The 22,156-nt window shown below is 41.2% G+C and overlaps 2 protein-coding genes across 8 annotated transcripts in view; one reads left to right on the top strand and one right to left on the bottom strand.

Annotated features, from left to right (window-relative positions):
- The window catches only part of CPSF7 (cleavage and polyadenylation specific factor 7), a 21,909-nt gene extending 12,173 nt beyond the window's left edge, over positions 1–9,736 (bottom strand). The window contains exons 1-6 of one of the 7 annotated variants that reach the window (XR_004424311.1): positions 9,613–9,668; positions 8,901–9,009; positions 2,577–2,795; positions 2,379–2,444; positions 1,642–1,745; positions 1,109–1,281 (exon numbers count right to left, since the gene is read on the bottom strand). Coding sequence is in view for 5 of the 7 variants with exons in the window: in XM_033119135.1 (XP_032975026.1) it covers positions 1,109–1,281; positions 1,642–1,745; positions 2,577–2,795; positions 8,901–8,954 (550 nt within the window). In the remaining 2 variants the exon portion in view is untranslated. Of the gene's footprint in view, positions 1–1,108; positions 1,282–1,641; positions 1,746–2,378; positions 2,445–2,576; positions 2,796–8,900; positions 9,010–9,338; positions 9,395–9,500 lie in introns of those variants that run through there. The other 6 variants (XR_004424312.1, XM_033119135.1, XM_033119139.1 and 3 more) reach the window with 6 other exon arrangements.
- Positions 9,028–22,156, top strand: SDHAF2 (succinate dehydrogenase complex assembly factor 2). Its single transcript, XM_033119140.1, is given in 7 exon segments — positions 9,028–9,099; positions 9,101–9,227; positions 9,230–9,411; positions 9,783–9,881; positions 13,034–13,257; positions 13,336–13,445; positions 21,436–22,156. Coding segments are annotated over 7 exon segments (909 nt in total). The 5' UTR covers positions 9,028–9,063; the 3' UTR covers positions 21,567–22,156.

The following is a 22,156-nucleotide window of genomic DNA, read 5'->3' as shown; positions in this document are numbered from 1 at the left end:
CATATTTCCACCTTCAATCAATCAATACAAGGTCCCAGTGGACCACCCAATCAATACAAGGCACTATTTTGAGAGCAGGACATTTGCCACCCCCGACCCCCCCACTGTAGTGAAAGAACAGAAAAGGCAGTTGGTTGTTTCATGCAGGGCGCTGAAGAGTGGCTGCACCTTGTGAGGTCAGGACAATCCAAGGTCTGGTACTCAGGTTTTGCAGGTTCAGAAACTCAATTTTAACAGTTTATCCAGGGTGATCAAACCTTAGGAAATTGATTCATGCTAACCAAACTCACAAGAGACTGATTCATAAACCAGAATGCCAATTTATTAATTTACAATGAGAAATATAACTGCCAAGCAGACGGAAAACTAGTGTCAGCTGGTCAGTGAGTGCATTCTCTTCCCAGTAGGAGAGCCTAGTTGGGAAACCAAGTCAGTATCAGAAGATGGCTTGGTGAGTAGAGTCAGAATAAAGGGAGTAAGGTGACCTTAAAGGATCCTATCGTGGAGCTAAGGTAGTCCGATGCAACTTTCTTTACTAATGAGAAATACCTGCCGAGTAGGCTAAAATATCCAGTGGCTGAAAGGGCACCCTGGACAATGCCGGAGCAACACTTAAATTCTTATTCTCCAGCACTCCTTTCGGTCAACTCCTCACAGAGCACCTTTCCAATCTATGTTTATGACAAGATTACAGCCACCTTTACATACCTTACTTACATTTTAGGGTGGCTGCTTATAATTTTAGAGAAGCATGTCTTACAATTAAGCCCATTCACTACACACTGATTTTTTTTAGATAGAAACACAATTTAGAGTTGCCAGAAACTTTGAACATCATGTATCTTGTTCAGATGGGGAAATAAGCCCTAAGCAGTAAAGTAAGTCGCCCAAGGTTATATGCCTTAGTGGCAGAACCAAACTATAACCTGAACCTACCTGACTCCCAGCACAGTGCTCTGTCTTGTACACAAACCTCATTTTTTGACCGACCTATTGACCAAGCTGCCACCAACACCCTCCCTCCAACTCCTCCACATTGTAGGCTGTGCCTACACCACAGAACACAAACCCACACCATCCCCCCTTCATACAGATGGTCTCCACGTACCCCCTCTTGGGACTCGGACGCACTCACGTTTCCGAGCCTGTGCCTCAAACTGTGACAGGTTCTGCCTGGTGGCTGGCCTCACGTCCACTTTTTCCCCATTAAGAACTTTTCCTGGCAGGAGTTCCAACAACTTGTGGACAGAGTTTTCAGAAGCTACCACCACCTCAGCGTACCTTGAAGAAGAAAAAAGCAAGTGAGATCTAGACAACTGAGAGAGGAACAAAGAAATTCTCTTCCACTATTACTGAAAACTGGTAAAGCAAAAGATACCTTGCTATTATTAAACATACACACACACAATCAATAAAAAGGTGTCAGCCTATAATCTTCCTATTAGTTTGGAATTAGAAATCAGCTTTCTTTGCCCTCAGGGGATTTTGTTCTACGACACTACAGCTAGGTCCCCATTCTAAGGCAGTTTGCATAAACCAAAGCTGTCAACTGGGCCAGAGGCGGAAAGGATTAAAATCTAAGGCCAAAATACAGTGCAGATCTGTTACAAACTAAAAGGGGTTCTCATATCCAGACCTCACCCTTTGGACTGGCCATTTGCTCGATTCTCTGCAAATTTCAATTCCACCACATCATAGACTCCTATAGAGCGAATAACCTGGATCAGCTGCTGGTCTGTGGTCCACTGGGGCCGGCAAGATGGAAAAGGAAGAAATGTCAAGAGCAACCCCTCCCCCCCAACCCAGAATGTCCCAAACCCTTCCCCCAAACCTAGGATTCTAATCATAGCCATAGCCTCCCGCAGGAAACCCAAAAGCCCATCAATATTTGAATTAATACAGGCTTTTCTTATTGTCCTCACCCATACGGAATTCCAAAACCACCCCCCCCGACCCCCAAGCCCCATCTTTAGAGATTGAGAAGATTAAAATCTATTTTAACTTTGCCATTTGGGCCAGCTGGTCATCAGTTCAAACACCAGCACCTTTTATTTAATTACAGATCTCATAGGCTAGAGTTGCCCAATGTCAGAAACTCTCCTCTCAGTATATACATTTCCTAATTTGGAAAAACCGCCTACCACCAGCCCAAAAACATGTCACACAATAACTTGCAGAACAACAATCACCACCTACCCCAAGTACTACAGCTATCAAGGTCTTTGATCCCTGTCACCCATCATTATCACAGGACCATCTAATGACCACCAAGAGTTCAAGGTGTTCACTCTGAAATCTCATCCCACAGATGACCCTGCTAGACATAAAGCCCCAGGGTCAGGGGTGGTAACAAGATGGCAGAAAAAGCAACTACCCACTTAATCATTGCTTTCTTCGGCATCAGATCGTCCTCAGGATAGTTCTCTTTCAGAGATCAATCCAACCTGATCCCAGGAAAAAGAAATCCAACCCCATCAGAGCACAAAACAGTGCAACAGTGGTTTTTGAAAATGCCATCACCTCCCAGTGCTCTCCCTCCAGCCCACCCACAAACCTTTTTGGCTGCCCCTGCTCACCCAGGAGAAGCTGCCCACATACACAGCAGCTCGCCTATTACGCAGGCCACTGTAGGTGTAGAGAATTGCAGGGGTCTTGTTATTGGGCTTGGGAGATGGCTCCTGGCGAACAGGAGGAGGTGGCTCAGTGCTGCTGCTTCTGTCATCAGAGGGCTGTGAAGTGGCTGTCAACACGTCATCATACAGGTCAATCTGATCTGTATTGTTGAACTCTGGGTCCTAAGAAATGAGGGGTTGGCAAAGGTGCGTTTGCAAACCTTACATTTTGTTCATTCTATTTCACTTAGAATCCAGTTAAACACTGTATAAAACAACATGTAAAATTTCTTTGTCCTACTCTAGGAAACGAGGTAAGAAAACTTCCTCATTTAAAACTATTTCACTTAATTATGCTTATGTAGGTTTTTCTCCCAAGATGCTGTTAATTGTCTGCCAACGTTTCTAGCTCTAGCCACCTGTGAGAATTAAAAGGTACACAATGATTAAACAATGCAAACTAGGAACACAGAGATGCACTTGCTATTGTTCTCAATGAGGTGAGCTTCAAAAGACTAAGATCCACTAACGAAAACTTAACTTCAACATCTTATGCTATTTTCAAAATCGAGTTACACAAAACTTACTATTCTACTTAATAAAAAACAGGGTATATTTATTTAGAAATAGAAAGCAGGGGAAAAGCATGTTAAAATGGGAATCAAAATGCATAAAAGAATGGGAGTTACTGGTTTTGGTTTAAATTATTTGATTCACACAAATGATTTATGGAAGCTCTAAAACTCATGGTACACAATCCCATTTTTCTAATAACCATCAAAGAAACATAAAGAAAAAAAAGGGAAGGGAATAACTCTCGGGGATTTTCCCTTAATAAGTTCTATTTCTCAAGTGACATGCAGATCCAATACATTACCACGACACCCATGTAAGAGACATCTTTGAGCAATGCCACAGACATTCAACGATACACAAAAACAATGGAAAAGTTCTCCAAAATATAAGGGTCAGAAAACAGGAGAATCACCTATTTCATAAGCCGTGTCACAGCAAGCATTTACAATATAAATGTGTATTCTGGAAGATATGCAAGGCATACGTTTTACCCACGTGATGTATTACTGTTATGAACTGAATGTTTGTGGGTTCCCCACCCCCACCCTACCCCGCAATGTGTGTGCTCTGCTCCGCTCTCCATCATGTACGGACACAAGAAGTTAGTGGTCTACAACCCGGACGAGGGTCCTCATCAGAATCCAAACCTGCCTTCAGCCTTCCAGCCTCCAGAACTACGAGACATAAATTTGTTGTTCATAAGCCACTCAGTTTTTGGTGTTTTGTTATAGCGGCCCAAGGTAATACTATATACCAAAATCCTAACACCACAGGAACTACTATCAAGGGACCTCAGTGTTTCAGATTTTACAATGTCATTATCTTAGACAAGTATTTTTTTTCAGGTAACATTCTAACATTCAAACTGTGCTTAAAGCTGATGCTGCCAAAATGACAGATACAGGGAAAAGTTTAAAGTGTTTTAGCTGAATGAGCTACAGCTCATCATGTCACTGCTGTCTTTTCACAAAGTTGAATAAAGGAAGAACCTATGTCAGGTAACTTATATCTAGTTCCCTGAAGACAGAGAGGCACTTCCTCTAATGCAAGTCAGGACAGGTAGCTCCTATGACTTTCTCCCTGAAACACCATCACAAGAACTGCTGACTCTGAAGTGAGACTACAGGAGGTACACTACAAAACTCATTCTTAGACGTACATACCATCACAAACTTTTGGAAACACATCTTTTACTTTCTCAGCTTATCTAAAGTACAATGGAAGAACAGTCACAGTAAGATAACACTTTTAGATTGTTTGAAGGGGAAGGATTCCACTTCCTGAGGCATGTAAATATTTCAAATATCACGAATACGCTAAGAAATCCCACAGGAGAGGAGTTTAAACCTTGTAAAAATAACAGAAAGAGCATTGCAAAAGAGAGTAAACGTTTTAGGGGTAACAAAATCAAGAAAAGGAATCAGTGAGGCAAATAAGCACAGGGACACTGGTCTAGGTAGGCAAATATATAAATAAGGGTATTGCACAAAAATGGGTGTGTGTGTGTGTGTGAAGAACAGGGAGAGAAGCTAACATTGCAGAGCGCAGGGTAGCTAATAAATTGAATAAGGTGAAGACAGCTAGGGTTAGTAACTTGACATTTTGTGTGTAAAATTTCATAGCCCTAACATTTCAAACAACCCCAATTCTAGATAAATCACTTATTTATTTATTTGTGTACTAGCTATGGTGATTTGCCCTCGTGGTTCAAGGTAGAGAAACAGCTTAGAAACCACTTGATCCTCTCCAATGCTTTAATCCTACTTCACACCAAGTGTTTTGTTTGTTTGTTTTTTAAATCAAGGATTTTGAAGTGAAACTTAAAGGGAATAAAGAAACACACCACCTTGGATAGTCAGTGGAACCAAATTGGGATTCCTTCTATGCAGTATCAGCGATTCAGAGATGTGTGTCTATAAGTTGTACAAAAATTACCATTGATAATTGGGTAATGAACTAACACGCAAATTTGCACAGTTCAGCGAACAAATACTAGCAGCAGGAAATCCCCCACACCGTAAGCCTAGAGGAACAATTGGCTTCTTCAGGGTACCTTAGAAAATGACAGACTCAATCCTGGAAGACTCTGTTGTATGGATTACCTTATCATTTTAAGAAACACAAAAGGATTCAATGAGTTCAAAACTGTCACAAGATTCAAACCGTTTCTCTGGGCCATAGAACCTCAGTTCATAGTCCTTGGTGGGAACTGTTCTGATACACAAGGGGAGGCCTGCTGAGGACTCTATTGAAGAAACAACGTATCAAGTTGTGTTTGGATTTAAATCTGCTAGCAACAACAATTCATTTTACTTCTTCAGCTGGTAAAACAGAAAAACAGATAAGGGCCTGAGGTTTCTCTGATTAACCAAATAAGCTGGTGATTTATGCAGTGATGGATTAGTTTAAAGCACAACCTAATTCTATACATTAAGTGAATAATAGAATGTTTTACATGCATTGTAGATTACACTCCAGGAAGATTAAAAAGGAAGTATGTATTTAATACTGTATGAATATCTCAGGAAGAATTTTGTGTTTAGTAGTACAGGGAGAACTGTGATTCTCTTATGAAACTTCTTGGTTAACAAAAAAGAACTTGCAGAATTTTAAATTTACGTAAGAACTTCCTCACCTGTATGCTCAATGGTCCCACATTCCAACCCCCTTTCCCTGATATCTGAGGGGAGTAATAAAGCCTAGGATTTACTTTTCTCAAAGCAACCTACTTGATACCATTGTCTTAACTGTAACCAAAGCTAACAATTTTTGGCTTTATAATCACCATTTCCACAATTGTCAGCTAACATTCTCCTTTCCTGTCACTGTTCATTGCCCTCAACCACCAGGAACACCACGTCTTTTGAGCACAGGGATTCCCGTTTGGTTTTTTTACTTCCCTTTTACCTCACTAGTTCCAACATGGTGCCTAGCTAACAAAGGTAGCTCAACAAACGTTTGTTGATGGAAGTAAGAAAGAGAACTGAGCATACTGTGCAAAGCGCCTGCCTGTCTTCATATAAGGAACAGAGACAAAACACTCAGGAGAAAGGCAGCTCTGTTATTTTCCAGAGTTTTCCCCAGCCCATGAGAGCAGCTGCGAGTCTCAAGACTCCCTATGCCGCAGGAGTGAAGTAGCTGTGCAAAAGAGGCTTTTGCAGCACATGCTGGAAGAGATCAGGGAGTCAGTACCATAGGGTCCCATCTAGGAACTGTGTTCATTTTCCCTGGGGAGCAAAGTACATGTGACAGAGTTTTTGTGCATGGGTCAGCTTGGGGTGAATCAATAACATTCTTAAAACATTCTGAAACACTATCCGCACTGGTCGCCTTCAGTCTAAGTCTGCTTCTAACAATCCTAGCCAGACAAGAGTTTTTATTTCTTTAGCAGCCTCCAAATTACATTAAAACCAGCTTTGCCAAAAATTAACTTATTTATGGGAGAAAAAAACACCCCACCTCGACCATCCACAAGACATGACATTCAAAATCGACGCTTTCTTCAAGCTGCCAAGCATCAAATATTGTTTGGTATACACATCCACTAGTTCTCTCACACCATCTTTGGCCTCCCTTTAGAAAGTCCGTTTTAACAAAAGTGACCAGAGAACACGAACTGTTGAGGCCAATGACTTCTACTGACACAGCAGGGACCACGGGACGAGGCCTGTGTCTTGTCGATGCTAGAGAAGTTATGAAATCTCATTTTCTCAGACCAAATGTAGCTATTCCTGTGGTTAAGGGCTTTGTTCTGCCCATTTCCCCATGGACATAGCAGCACAGTTATCAACCAACGGAAGAGAGCCAACTCCACTCTGACTCCTCCATAAAGGAGCCTTCCTCTTTCCTCGATATCTTGTATTTAAAAAACGAACCATAACTTGTTAAAAGTAGTATAAGTTTGATTCAAAGTAACCGAGGAAAGCAATGGTTTGTAACTAATATATTAAACCTTTCTTTTTATCCGTAAGTGATTATTTGACTTGTATGAAATTAAAAATAAAAAAATTTCCTATTTTTAAACCAATCAGCAGCCACATGTAGGTGACTCCAGTTTACCTGAAGAGACATGGGAAAATGACTATTAAAAAGTATAACTGGTGGGGCCGGCCCGGTGGCTCAGGCGGTTGGAGCTCCATGCTCCTAATTCCGAAGGCTGCCGGTTCGATTCCCACATGGGCCAGTAGGCTCTCAACCACAAGGTTGCTGGTTTGACTCCCGCAGGGGATGGTGGGCAGCGCCCCCGGCGACTAGAAACAGCAGCTGAACCTGGGGCTGCGCTGCACCCTCCACAACTAAGACTGAAAAGACGACAACTTGAAGCAGAACGGCACCCTCCACAACTAAGATTGAAAGGACAACAACTTGACTTGGAAAAAAGTCCTGGAAGTACATACTGTTCCCCAATAAAGTCCTGTTCCCCTTCCCCAATTGAAAAAAAAAAAAACTTAAAAAAGTATAACTGGTGAAGCTGTATATAATGGGTACAAGGTCTTGACACTACTCTATTATCATGTGTTTTAAAAATTCCATGTTAAAAAGGCATAACGTATTAAAAATCTTTTTTAACGTAAACTTATGCCAAGTGAAAAAAATTACATGTATTTCAACCTCCTCTGTTGCCTCAGATTAAAGTCAGGGTCCAAACAGTGCTCTTTTCTCCTTTATTCTTTTTATCCTTTTTGCAGGCCCTTATGGGTACCCCATAAAAGATGCCAATGGGAAAAACCAGCTTACTCAAGTAGAACAGTGTTGAAAACAATCCAGGCAAGATATTAATCAGTTTAAATAGAAACTTTGAAATATTCTTGAGATTTGACCTCAAGAGCTCAGAATCGAACTGTATATGAGATTATTGTTTCAAGGGAAATCACTGTATAATATTCCTTGACATAACACAAAGGGACCAACAAATCCATCTCAGGGTATGTGAGTGGGTCTGTCCCTGCTTTTTTTTTTTAAAGGAGGGTGCAGCTCACAGTGGCCCATGTGGGGATTGAACCAGCAACCTTGGTGTTAGTAGCACCACGCTCTAACCAACTGAGCTAACCAGCTACCCCTATACCTGCTTTTTAACTGGTTTGTCCAAAACCTTTACTTCTCCCCACAACACCCAATTAGATTCATCAATAAAATGTATTAAACCAAAATGCCTATGGGCTTGAGACTGGACTTAAGCTACTTATCAAAGGAAAATGCAAAACAATTGTAATGGAGCTAAAATTAAACGTTAAAGTATCTTTTACAGTGTGACTTCGCACTATCTTATGGGAGAGGGGACTGACTACATTTTTCCAGCCGCAGTTTGACAGAATCACAAAGCAACAGGTATCAACCTTGTCTTCATGAAAACCACAGCAAACGTATTTCTGATTTTTAAGTGGTTAGTTTTTGAGGAGACAAACATCCAACTCTGGCTTCCTGGGGCAGCAAGTTCCACAGGTTGATTCACCATTCTATTAAACCTGATTTTTATTTGCTCTTAAATGAAAGCCTTTAAAATTAAGCCTGGAGGCTTATAGTAACATAAAGCGGAATGGTCAGAAGTCTTGAAAATCTGTACTAGAGGAACAATTTTAGACCCGATGAGGCGTGTTCAGGCCTAGCAAATCCTCAAGGGCTAGCTAGCATAGCTTGGAGCCACTGCAAGTATGCTGGAAGTGATTCCTTGGCTGATCCTGGAAAACCCCAATACTCCCGATGACCCCTCACCTGATTGAACTCCTCGTCGGCATATATATCAATCAAGTCCACTCCTTCTGACATGGCTCCGGAAGGCAGATCGCGGGCCCGGAGAACGGACAAAGTAAGAAAGATGCCACTGCGGAGAGGCAAGAGTTAGATGGCATGAAGGTCCCGGGTTGGAAGGAGGGCAATGGTCGCCAACCTCCCGTCTCCAGAGACGCAGCCTCCCCGGCAGCCCAAGCTCTGCCCCACCCGCTCCGCCCCGCCCCCGGCCTCGCGCCGCCCCTCGCGCTCCCAGGCCGCCGGGGCTCGCGGGGCTCGCTGCCCATCACCCTCGGGCCCGACCCGAGCTACGCCGCTGGGGCCGTGGCGCGACGGGGAACCCCAGGCCTCTGCACCTAGGGGCCCTCGCACAGCGCCGTTAAGAACGCCCGAGGCGAAGCCCGCAGCCCCAGCCCAACGCACCTGCCTAGGCCCCGGGGCGGCCCCGGCTAGAATCCCCGCGAGTCCCGGAGATCCTGTTCCACATCCAAGCCCAGTCCTCGCCCCCAGCTAGGCCCGCCCCGCTCCCTCCCCACAGACCCGGCCCAGCGCCCTCGGCCCCCTCCCACAAAGGCCCGCGCCAACCTCCGCCCGCCGACTCCGGCTGCCCCAAACTCAACCGACCCCCTCCCCGCCTCAGCGCCGGCCCCGAGCCCTCTTCCGGCCCAGCCGGCCCCCGGCCGCGCGCCCCCGTTACCGGGAATATGGCGGCGGAGGCGGCGAGTCCGAACTAGGCCCGAAGCGCGCGAACCGCTCTCGGCCCCCCAGGTCCCGCCTTCCCCCCTACCCCGCCACTGGCGTCACACGCAAAGCCACTTCCGCCCTACGCAGGCACGCATCTTCCGGCTTAGGGCGAATCTTCCGCAGGGTCGGCGTCCGGGAGGTCCCGGAAGTGGCTGGGCCGCAGGCTTCCGGTACAGGTCAGGAAAAATGGCAGTGGCCATCGTATTCCCGGCTCTGGCACGGGTGAGAATGCATGTCGTAGGGTCCTGGGCGGGCCACAGTGGGAACTGAGTCTCTTCTTCTTCCGCAGTCCTGGAGACCGCGAGGAGAGGTCCAACTGCCTGACAGCCTAAGGCAAGGACAGACCCAAGGAGAGGTCGAGCTTGCAAATTAGGAGATTCAAGTCGCTGTCACCCTTTTCCGGAACCCACTAGCTGCCTGTATTGTGGTATCGTGGAACGATCAGTCTTCCTGTAAGACCCAATACGGATTTCACCTGTTTCCCGGGTGAAGCTGGCCCCACCGCCTCTGGGCGCCTCTTCTGTCTGATTTTAAGTCAGCTTCCTCTTAAATCTTCTCTAATACCTATCGTGAGTTCACATCGCATCATAAGATCTTTCTTTCTTTTCCTTTTTTCTTAAATGTAGGTGTTTACCACTGTAAACTTTTCTTACTATTGCTTTTTGCTGCTTCTCATGCTATTTTGCATGTTGTGTCTATTGTCTCAAGATATTTTCTAATTTCCCTTTTGATTTCTTCTTTGGTTCATTTGAACCATTGGTTGTTTGAGAGCGTGTTGTTTTATTTTCACATATTTGTGAATTTTCCAATTTGCCTTCTGCTGTTGATTTCTAGTTTTCATTCCGTTGTAGTCAGAAAAGATCTCATACAATTTCAATATTCTTAAACTTGTTTTATAACCTAACGTGATCTATCCTGGAGGATGTTCACAGTGTGCTTGAGAATAATGTATATTCTCGCTGCTGTTGGGTGGAATGTTCTGTATATATCTGTTTGGTTCATTGGATCTGTAGTGTTGTTCAAGTTCTCTATTTACTTACTGATCTTCTGTCTGGATGTTCTATCCATTATTGAAAGTGGGGCATTGAAATCTATTATTGTGTTGCTATTTCTTTCTTCAGTTCTGTCAGTGTTTGCTTCATATATTTGGGTGCTCTGATATTGGTTACATGTATATTTATAATTGTTATATCTTCCTGGTGGATTGACCCTTTTATTATTACATAATATCCTTCTTTATCTCTTGTAACAGTTTTTGATTGAAAGCCTGATATGAGTAGAGGCCTCTGCTCACTTTTGGTTACCATTTGCATGGAATATCTTTTTTTCATTCTTTCACTTTCAACTTATGTGTTGCCTTACATCTCAAGTGAGTCTCTTTTAACAGCATATACTTGAGTCTTGTTTTTTTTGTTGTTTGTTTTTTTGTTTTTTTTTTTTGTCTATTGAGTCACTCTCTATTTTGGTTGGGGAGTTTAATATATTTACATTTAAAATAATTACTGGTAGGAAAGGACTTACTGTTGCCATTTTGTTAAATATTTCCTTCATGTCTTGGAGCCTGTGTCCCTCTTTTCCTCCCTTGATATCATCTTTGGTGTTTCGTTGATTTTTTTTTTTTTTTTTGGTAGAAGCATACTTTGATTCCTTTCTGACTTTCTATTGTGTATCTTGTATAGGTATTTCCTTTGTGGTTACTGTGGGGCTTACATACAACATAATAACTATTTTAAGCTGATAACAGTTTAACTTCAATCTCATACAAAAACTCTGCTCTTTTACTCCTTCTCACTTTATGTTATTGATGTCACAATTGCATATTTTTATATTGTGTATCCATTAACATATTTTATAGGTCTTTAAAAAAAGTCTTTGTGTTTTAACTTCTATACCAGAATTAAAAGTGATTTATGCACCATTGTTACAATATTACGATATTCTGTATTTGTCATATTTACCTTTACCAGTGAGCTTTATGCTTTTATATGCTTTTGTGTTACTGTCTAATATGCTTTAGGTCCTTTGGGCTTCTTGAATTTTAATGTCCATTCATTTCCCTGGATTTGGGAAGTTTTGGTCCATTATTTCTTCAAATGAGCTTTCTGCTCCTTTCTCTCTCTTCTTCTGGGACTCCCATAATGTGTGTAGTGTACGCTTGATGATGTCCCATAAGTCTCTTGGGTGTATTCACTGTTTTTCATTATTTTTTCTTTTCTTTCTTCTGATGGGTAATTTCAAATGACTTGTCTTAGAGTTCACTCATTCTTTCTTCTGCTTGATCAAGTCTGCTGTTTAACCCCGATAGTGAATTTTTAAATTCAGTTATTGTATCCTTCAGTTCTACATTTTCCATTGGGTTCTTTTTAATATTTATCTTTATTGATATTTTCATTTTGTTCATGCATTGTTTTTCTGACCTCATTGAACATCTTGATGGCAGTTATTTTGAATTCTTTGTCAGGTAATTCATATACCTCTGTTTCTTTAGGGTCGATTTCTGGAGATTTGTTTTGTTCCTTTGATTAGGCCATGTTTCCTTGTTTCTTTGTGTCCTGTACAATTTTTTGTTGGGATCCACGCATTTGATAAAACAGCCAACTCTCCTAGTTTTTTTGGACTGGCTTTATTCAAAGAAAGACCATCACCAGGCAGCCCTGCTAGAGATTCTGGGGGCTTCCCAATACTTTCGAGTAGATATGTCTTCTCTGGATTTGTGCATGTCAATTCCTAATTAGAGGAATTTGCTGGCTTCTTTTGTCGGGAGCTCATAAGTTCTTACTCCTTCTGGTGTCTGTACTACTGCAGGTTCTCAAGGTGCCACAAGCCTTCCAGCTCTGTTCTCAGCCCCCAGGCTTCTATAGTGTCCCGAGTATATTGTTGTGGAGTTGGTGTCTCTGTGGGTGAAGGAGAATGTGGTGCTTCCTGCTCTGTCATCTTGCTTATATCACCACCTTCTCATCACATCTTGATAGTTTTTGACTTTCTCTAGGAGTCCTTGGGGGATTAGGATCCATGCCATCACTGTATGCTCAGATTTTGACACAGGCTAGTGACTAGAATACAAACCATACTGTAAAAATTTTAAGGGACTGCAAAGGAAAGAGAAAATATTTCTGCTGGATAATTTCTGGAAGGGCACTGATTAAGAACACGTTTGTAATTATAGCTCGGTTTCGATCCTAACTGCAGTTACTATTTGGATGACAAGTTTTTTAACTTCCCTGAGCTTCAACTTCCTAAACTGTAGGGTGGAGTCAGTATCAGCATAAGTTCTTACAGACTAAATGAGATTGAATGTATTTAGCATCTAATGTGTTGAGTGAATGACAAATGTTATTTGTTGTTGTTAAAAAGATGTTTGTGCTTTGTTTCAGATGCTTGCTCTGTCCAGGCGCCACCCAGTGTCTCCTTTGCTCAGCATGACATCATTCAGACACTTCTGCAGAGGTGACAGCCCAACAGATTCCCAAAAAGATATGATTGAAATCCCTTTGCCTCCATGGCAGGAGCGAACTGATGAATCCATAGAAACCAAAAGAGCCCGCCTGCTCTATGAGAGCAGAAAGAGGGGAATGCTGGAAAACTGCATTCTGCTTAGGTAGGGGACAGGGGTGTTGGTGTCACTTCTCTTTGACTAGAGACAGCATTTCAACTTCTTTCTCTTTCTTGTTTTTAGCCTCTTTGCTAAAGAATATCTGCACCACATGACAGAGAAACAGCTGAACCTCTACGATCGCCTGATTAATGAGCCTAGCAATGACTGGGATATTTACTACTGGGCTACAGGTACTGGGCATGATAAGCAGCATAATGGGAAAAGTAGGATGACTTGGGCCTATTTTGAGTCTAAAATTATATTCTAGGCAATTTTTTTCTTTTATTAATACAATAGACCCTTAACCCAAACACTCATCAAATTTTTACAAAGTGTGCAAAATTTGTTTTATTAAGGTTCTTTGTTTGCAAGCAAGAGAAACCTATTCTGTGTAACTTGAGCAAAAAGGGAATTTACTGAAATTGTACGGGAAGCTCACAGTCTCGGAGAGAAGGTTGAAGAAAAACTAGGCTGGGAATAGAGTGGAACCCGTTATAGACAGCTCTATAGTCTGCAGAGCAAGAGTTCTTCAGTAGTCTCATTCTGACACTGCCTTTGAGGAATGAATATTCACTGTGTATAGTTAGCATTAGCTTTGGCTGTGAGTAACAAAAAAATCTAAGACAATAATGGCTTAAGCAAGACAAAACTGTATTTCTCTTTCTCATAATAGAAGTCCAGGGTAGGCATATAGAGGGGTTTCAAAAACCTTGCTGCTCCTTCATCCTCAGCATGTGTCGTCCAACTCCTGGTCCAAGATGTCTGCTAAAGCCCCATCTGCCATATCCATATTTCAGCCAAGAAAAAAGTGTATAGAAAAGCACACCCTATTCTTTATGGATCCTTCTCAGGAAGTTAAACATCATACTTCCACTCATTTCCCACTAGCTACGGTTTAGTCACATGGCTACACCTCACCATAAAGAAGAAATAATATAGTCTATTCTAGGTGTCTAAATTGAAGATTCTGTTATTAAGGAAAAATGAGAGAATGGATAGTAGGGGATAGCTCATTATTTCTGTCACACTCTGGGTCTTCTGTTTTTGTGTTTCCACTCAATATCTGTATGATAAAGTAGAAGCCATTCTGTAGGTTCCAACTATAAAATGTGGTAGTGGATTGTGCTTTTGGGATTGTATCTAAGAAGTTGCCTGATCTAAAGTCACAAAGATTTTTTTCTATTTTGTTCTAGGAATTTTGTAGTTTTAGAATCAGCTGTTCAGTTTCTCAAGAAAAGAAATCCTACTTGGATTTTGATTGGAGTTGTATTAAATCAATAGATGAATTTGGGAAGATTCTTTTCACAATTTAGAATTGTCTAATCTATGAACATGTTATGTCTCCATTTATTTAGGTCTTCTTTCATTTCTTTCATCAGTGTATTGTCTATTGCTTCATAACAGATTACCCCAAAACTAATGGCTAATACAACCCACATTTATTATCTCATAGTTTCTGTGGTTCCGGAATCTAGACATGGCTTAGCTGGGTCCTGTATGCTTCAGTCTGTCACGAGGTTGTAATGAAGGTGTCAGCCCAGGGTCTGGGTCTCATCTGGAGGCTCAACTAGGGGAGGATCTGCTTCAAGCTCTCTGGTGTTAGTTCCTCATGGGCTCTTCAGTCCTCACTGGCTGTTGCCTAGAGACTGCCTGCTGTTCTTTGTCACAAGGGCCTCTCCCACATGGCAGCTTTCTTCTCAAAGTGTACAAAACAAGAAGGCAATAGAGTTTACCCACAAGATGGAAGTTTCAGTGTTTTGTAACCTAAGCACATCAATGATATTCCATCATCTTTGCCAAATACTTGTTGGTTAGAATCAAGTCATTAGGTCCAGCCTCAGTCAGAGAGAGGGGCTCACACAAGGCGTGATAGCAGAAGGTGGAGATTATTGGCCATCCTAGAAGTCAGCCTGCTACAATCAGCATTTTATAATTTTCAGCATGTTTTGCTAGATTTATACCTAGGTATTTTAAATATTTTGGTCCTATTGTCAATAGTACTTAAAATTTTTTTTTCAATTTCCCATTGTTGGTAGAATGTAGAAGTGCGTACTGTGATCTGGCTAAACTCACTTAGTTTTAGAAGCTTTTTTATGGCTTCTCTGGGATTTTCTTTGTAGACAATTGTGTTGTCTGTGAACACAGGTGGTTTTTTTCTTTTCCAGTACGTATGCCCTTTAAATCTTGTTCTTGCCTTATTATACTGTCTAGGACTTCCTGTATAATGTTGAATAGCAGCAGTGAGAGCAGACATCCTTGCCTTGTTCCCAGTATTGGGGGGAAGTACTCAGTCTTTTACCGTTAAATATAAAGTTAGCTATAGGTAAGTTGTAAATACCTTTTACCAGGTTGAGAAAATTTCCTTCTGTTTCTAGTATGTTGAGTGTTTAATAATAAACAGATGTTGAATTTTGTCAAGTGCTTTTTAGGAATCTCTAGAGATAATTTCTTTAGTGATGTGATTTATTTTTTTCCCCCCTTAGTGTGATTTTTTTCTCCCCCCTTGATTTATTGATATAATGAGTTTTTGATTGATTGATTTTCAAATATTGAGCCAACCTTGCATTTTTAGGATAAACACCACATGGTCATGATATGTATTGCTTGATTTGATTCTAACTAATATTTTGGAGAAGATCTTTTATTTGTCTTCTTGAGGGTATTGGTGTGCAGTTTTCTTGGAATATTATCTGGTTCTGGTTTTGATCGGGGTAATGCTGGCTTCATAAAATGAGTTGTGAAGTGCTCTCTCCTCTTCCATTTTCAGGAAGAGTTTGTAGAGAATTGTTATTATTTCTTCCTTAAATATTTGACAGAATTTGCTAGTGAAGCCATTTGGATCTGGGGTTTTTTTTGTTGGAAGTTTTTAACTGTAAAGTCAAATAAAGCTTTTAGTAGATACGGAACAATTCAAGTTACCTATTTTTTCTTGGATGAGATTTGTTAGCTTGTGTCATTCAATAAATTTGCCCATGTCACGTAAGTTGTTGAATCTGGACATAAAGTTGTTTGTACCGTGCCCTTTTTATTTTAATGTCTGAAGAGCTGGGGTGAGGTTATCAATTCTAATATTGATAAACTGTAGGGCTCTTTTTTTTTTTTTTTTTTAAATGAGGACGCAGCTTATGTGGGGATCAAACTAGCAACCTTGGTGCTAGGTGTTAGCACTACGCTCTACCCAACTGTGCTAACCGGTCACCCCTCTTTTTTTTTTCTTGATCAGTCTGACCAGAAGTTAATCAATTTTATTTATCTTTTCAAAGAAGCAGCTTTTGGTTTCATTGATTTTCTCTTTCTGTTTTCAAGTTCGTTAACTTCTGCTCTTTATTATTTCCCTTCTTCTGCTTGTGTTGGGCTTAACTTATTCTTTTTCTAGTTTTTAAGGTGGAAGCTGAACTGATTGACTTGAAACCTTCATTTTTTTCTCTATAAGCATTTAAATTTCCCCTCTAAGCACTGTTTTAGCTTCATGTTGTAAATTTGGTTGTGTGATGCTTTCCTTTTCAGTCAATTCAAAATATTTTCTAATTTCTCTTGTGACTTCCTCTTTGACCCATGAGTTATTTAGAAGTGTGTTTAATTTTCAAATATTTCCAGACTTTCCAGATATTTTTCTGTTATTGATTCCATTGTCACCACAGAATGTATGTTGTATAATTTTAGTTCTTTTAAATTTCTCAAAATTTGTTTTATGGCCTGAAATGTGGGTATCTTGATAAATGTTCCATGTGCATTTATTTGAACATAACTTGTGTTTTGCACTTGGGGGTAAAGTGTTTTATAAATGTCAACAGATCAAATTGGTTAATATTGTTCTTTATGTATTCTATATTCTGACTGATTTTCTCTGTACTTGCGCTGTCAGTTAATAAGAGAGTGTTGAATTCTCCAACTGTAATTGTGGATTTGTTTATTACCCCTTTCAGTTCTCTCAGTTTTTGCTTCATATATTTTAAAGCTCTGCTATTATATGAAGACATAGAGTTATTTATCTTCTTAATGAATTGATTCCTTTATCATCATATAATGTCTATCTTTATTGCTGATAATATTCCTTGTTCTGAAGTGTCTGATAGTAATTTAGACACTCCAACTTTCTTTCAGTTAGTGTTTGCATGGTATGTGTTTTTCCATCTATTTTAGTTTTCTATAACTATGGAATAAATAACCACAAACTTAGTGACTTTAAACACCTATTTATTAGCTCATTGCTCTATAGCTCAGAAGATGTGACCGGATCTCAATCTGAAATCAGAGTCAGCTGTCTACTTTTTTGTCTGGAAGCTCATTCAGGTGGTTAGGAAAACTCGTTTCCTTACAGCTGTAATACGGAGAACTCCATTGTCTTGCTAGCTGTGATCTCTTTCAGCTCTGAGAAGCCCTCTCAGATCCTTGCCATATGGCTTGCTCTATCTTAGCACTGGAGATCCTCCCTGACATGGGATTCCTCTCATGCTTGAAATCTCTCTCATTTCCCCTTCTGTCACCTGCTGGAGAAAGCACTGCTTTTATAAGTAGGTCAGAAACACCTGGATAATTTCCCTGTCCAAAGGCCAACTGTGTAGATAACATAGCCTAATCATGGGAGTGAAAACCATCATATTCACAGTCCTGGGGATTATACAAGGCTTGTACAGTGGGGAGCGGGATATAAGGGGGCCAACTTAGAAGTCTGCCTACCACACCATTCTTTAATTTCAACCTGTCTGTCTTTAAATTGAACTTCTTGTAGACAGCACATGTAGTCTTTATTTTTTTTAAATCCAATCTTATAGTCTATTCATTGATGTGTTTTGGCCATTTGCAAAGAATTAATTATCAATGTGGTCACATTAAAATCTGTCATCTTTTTTGAGAGTATAATGCTAAGCGAAATAAGTCAGACAGAAAAAGCAGAGAACCATATGATTTCACTGATATGTGGTAATAAACCAAAAACAACAAAACAAGACAAAATCTATCATCTTTTTATTTGTTTCGTATTTTTTCCATCTGTTCTTTGTTCCTTTACTCCTCTATTTCCATGGGTTTTTAATTGAGTATTTTAAATTTCATTTTACCTCCACTGTTAGTTTATTATTTATACCTCTCTTTATAATTGTTTTAGTGACTGCCCCAGGGTTTGCAGTATACATCTTTAATTAATCACAGTCTACCTTCAAGTAATATTATACTGCTTCATGTATAATGTAAGAACTTTACAATAGTATACTCCAATTCCTCCCTCCCCATTTTTGGTATATTGTCATACTTTTTATTTTTACATAAGCTGAGCCTATATTACATTTGTATAGTTTTACTTTAGACAATTATCTTTAGAGCAATTCAAAATAAGAAAAAAACTATATTTGTAGATATACAGTATATATAAATATGTATAACATAATATATAACATTTATATTATAATGTACTAAGTACATTGTATTTTATATTTACCTTCATTTTAAATGCCTTTGGAGATCTTCATGTGTTTACGTAGATACATGTTTCTATCTGGTATCATATTCCTTCTGCCTGAAAAATTTCCTTTAATGTTTCTTGCAGTGCAGTTCTGCTATTATGAATTCTCTCAGCTTTGTTGCATCTTTGTTCCTTTGTCTGTAATGTATCTTTTTTTTCTGAATGTTTTCAGCATTTCATCTTTGGTGTTTAGTTGTTTGAATATGATGTGTCTAGATGTTTATTTTTGGTATTTACCCTGCTTGGAGTTCTCTGGGCATGTTGGATCCAATTACACTTAGACTGTTTAATATTATTTTTTTACAGCTTTTGGATTCTTTGTTTTGTGTCTTTCACTCTTTTAATGTATCAGTTTGAGTAATTTATGTTGGGTAATATCTGTTGCCCTATCTTCAGTTCACTAATTTTTTCCTTGACTTTGTCAGATCTCATGATGGACCTGTTGAAAGGTCATTCTGCTTATTTGCCACTGTATTTATTTTTAACATTTCCATTTGACTTTTACAGTTTCTAACTCTCTGCTGGAATTCCTCATCTGTTCATACACTTTGTCTAGTTTTTCTGTTAGAGTCTTTAATATTAGTCATAGTTACTTTAAATTCCCTAATAGTTCTAACATCTGGGTCATTTTTTCATCGATTTCTGTTGATTGCTTTGTCCCTTCACAGTGTGTTGGGTTTTTTTTTCTTCTTTTATGTATGTGTAGCTCATAATTTTTAATTGAATGTTAGCCATCATGAGTATGACAGTAAGGGCTGGCTGAGTAGTGTTGATGCCTAGGAAAGGGCATGTTTCTGCTAGGCTGTTCGTGTGGGGATCAAGGCAGTCTAGTTAGGAGTTAAGCTCGCCTTGGAGTTTGTTACTGCTTTGGTTCCCTCCAGTGCACCACCAGCCTTTATTGTTGCCATGTGCTTAGGGTGGGGCTGAGTTTCCAGAGGGTATTTCTCAATGTTCTTGTTTTACCCTCAGCTTTAGCCTTCTCCGTATTTCTGTACCTCCAAGGGAATCTCTCTTCTTGCTTTTGCCCTCTCCCAGTGGTAGATTCTGGTTGCTTTCTACTTGGTGCTGGGTAGTTTGGGGGAGGGGAGGTTGGGAGGGCCTTCTTCATTATCCTGATCTAGCTTCAGTCCCTGTGGCCCTTGGTGCTGTAGGTGGGCTTTCTCAGTGACCCTGCTCATCCCCCAGGGGAGAGGATTTTTTTTTCTTTTACCCTCTCACCAGCACAAGTGGGTCCTCATGTGTGCCCTGTAGGAGACAGGATTTGCTGACCTACTCCCAGTCACTTGAGGCTTTTGTTCTGTAGAGGGAAGGGCCAGGCTGGGCTTTATATACTTTCTGTCCAGTCTGGCTACTCCCCTTCTCCTGGCCTGCATCGCTGGGGAGGCTTTCTCCGCCTCCTGCACTGAACCCCGTCTTGGTATGGAGCATATTCAGTCGTGGTTTGTTGAGAAGAACCTGTAGGCGGCTGTGAACTCCCCTGTGTCTGTGGCTAGCCCGCACTTGGCTTTTAGCAGTTCATTAAAAATTTGAGCTATATTCTTCTTACCTGCTTGTATGGTGTCCAGCGTCTCTTTTTCCCATGCCCTGTCTCAGGTGAGCAAGTGCTCATGTCCAATTTCTCCCTTGAGAGACCTCTCTTTCCTTCGGTTTTAGTCTACTTGTTTGCTGTGTGACCTCGGCTCTCTGATGACTTCAAGGAAACTCATGATGTTTGTAGTTTAACTGGCTTTTTGTTGTTAGGATGAGTGCAGTGTGCTTTTCAGCTTTCCGCCTCCCAGAGGGAAACCTGAATCTCCTTCACCTAATTTTGATGATCACCAAAAAACAAATGGTAGGCCCACTGGCTGCTAAGTCCTGTGCTGAGTGAGGGGGAATCAAACTTTGTTTAGAAGAGTTCCTCTCCTACCATTGTGTTTAGTCGTGATAGAAGGGTAATTCCAGAACACATGACCTAAGCTTTCCCAGTGGGAGGCCCTGCTTGTAATTTGAATCTTGAGCGAATGTCTCAGGGTGAAAAGAGAGGTTGGAGGTGAGCAGCATACTGTCAGCCTCTCTGCTACTAGACTGAGGCCAGCGTTCTCTCTTCTGTCCTCTTGGTGTCCTTGTCCCTTCAGATCTGGTTCTCCAGCTTCATGTCACTTTTGTGTGCCTCTAGCAGCCTTCCAATACATTCCTTTTTGCTTAAGTTTACTAGAGTTATTAGTTCCTCTCACTTACAACCTAAGGCAAAGTTCCTTTGCCTTAGGAACTTTATAGATTAGAAGAGGAAACACAATACCCAGAAAACAACTGAAATTCCAAATGCAGAGCAAAGTAGTACAGCTAAGATTGGACAGGCTAGAAGTCAGCAAACCTGTTCACAAAAGACCAGATATTCTATAAATATTCTAGTAAGACCAGACATTCTGTAAATATTCTAGTCTTGCTGCCATATGGTCTTTGCTGCACCTGCTCAACTCTGCCATCAGAGCACAAAAGCAGCCCTGGATGACATGTAAACCAGTGGGAGCAGCTGTTCCAATGAAACGATTTGCAGGTACAGGCTGCCGCCGTTTGCCCCCTCTGGGTATAGGCTATCGTGTATATTTAGAGGAAGAATGGAGACCATCTGTATTATCTACTGAGGCTCTTAGCCAAGGCCAGAGTTTCGGGTTTCAAGATCCTTATGTCTGGCTATTGACTGACTGACATAATTCTTTCTGCCAATTCTTCTCTCACAGAAGCAAAACCAGCGCCAGAAATATTTGAAAATGAAGTCATGGCACTACTGAGAGACTTCGCTAAAAACAAAAACAAAGAGCAGAGACTGCGTGCCCCCGATCTTGAATACCTCTTTGAAAAGCCACGTTGAGCTGTGCACCACTGCCTGGTGGACCCTAACTGCTTATGATGGATGCTGACCTTGAATTCCTGCTTTTCCTTAGACACTCAGCCCACCCGGACCATTCGTCCTGCCTCAAATGATGGGCCCACCTCTTCCCTGAGCCATGTAAATGTTCACTGTGTCTCATTCTGACACTTTTGTTCAATTCTAGGCCTCAGCAGCGGTTTGTCAGTCGCCTGGCTGTCTCTCTGGCAGGTCTCTGCCACAGGAGGGCACTGCGGGGAAGCGACTGGCCTCGCTCATTGCTGCAGCCAGAAACGGCCTTGTCAATAGAGGTAGCCCGCTGCGCGTGCTGTGTGGAAAGCTTCCCGAGCGGCTCAGGGCTTTGTCCAAGGGGAATTCCCCCCGCCAGCCTGGGAGGGTTCTTTCTGCCCACGAAACTGATCCAAGCCCCCTGAGTGGAATCCCTCAATGGCACGGCAGGCAGAGTAAGGGCAGCAGTCAGTAATGTTCTGTGTATCTGCTTAAGACTCAGCGTCCCTCCTCGTCAGGGTCTCTCCAAAATGTTCACTTTGTAAACTGAACAATAATTGAATATTAAAGCATGTTTTGAAAAG

The sequence above is a fragment of the Rhinolophus ferrumequinum genome, chromosome 11, assembly GCF_004115265.2.
Source record: "Rhinolophus ferrumequinum isolate MPI-CBG mRhiFer1 chromosome 11, mRhiFer1_v1.p, whole genome shotgun sequence".
In the NCBI taxonomy this organism is placed as follows: domain Eukaryota; kingdom Metazoa; phylum Chordata; class Mammalia; order Chiroptera; family Rhinolophidae; genus Rhinolophus; species Rhinolophus ferrumequinum.
Note: the sequence above shows the minus strand (reverse complement) of the source record. Positions and strands in the feature narration are given on the sequence as shown.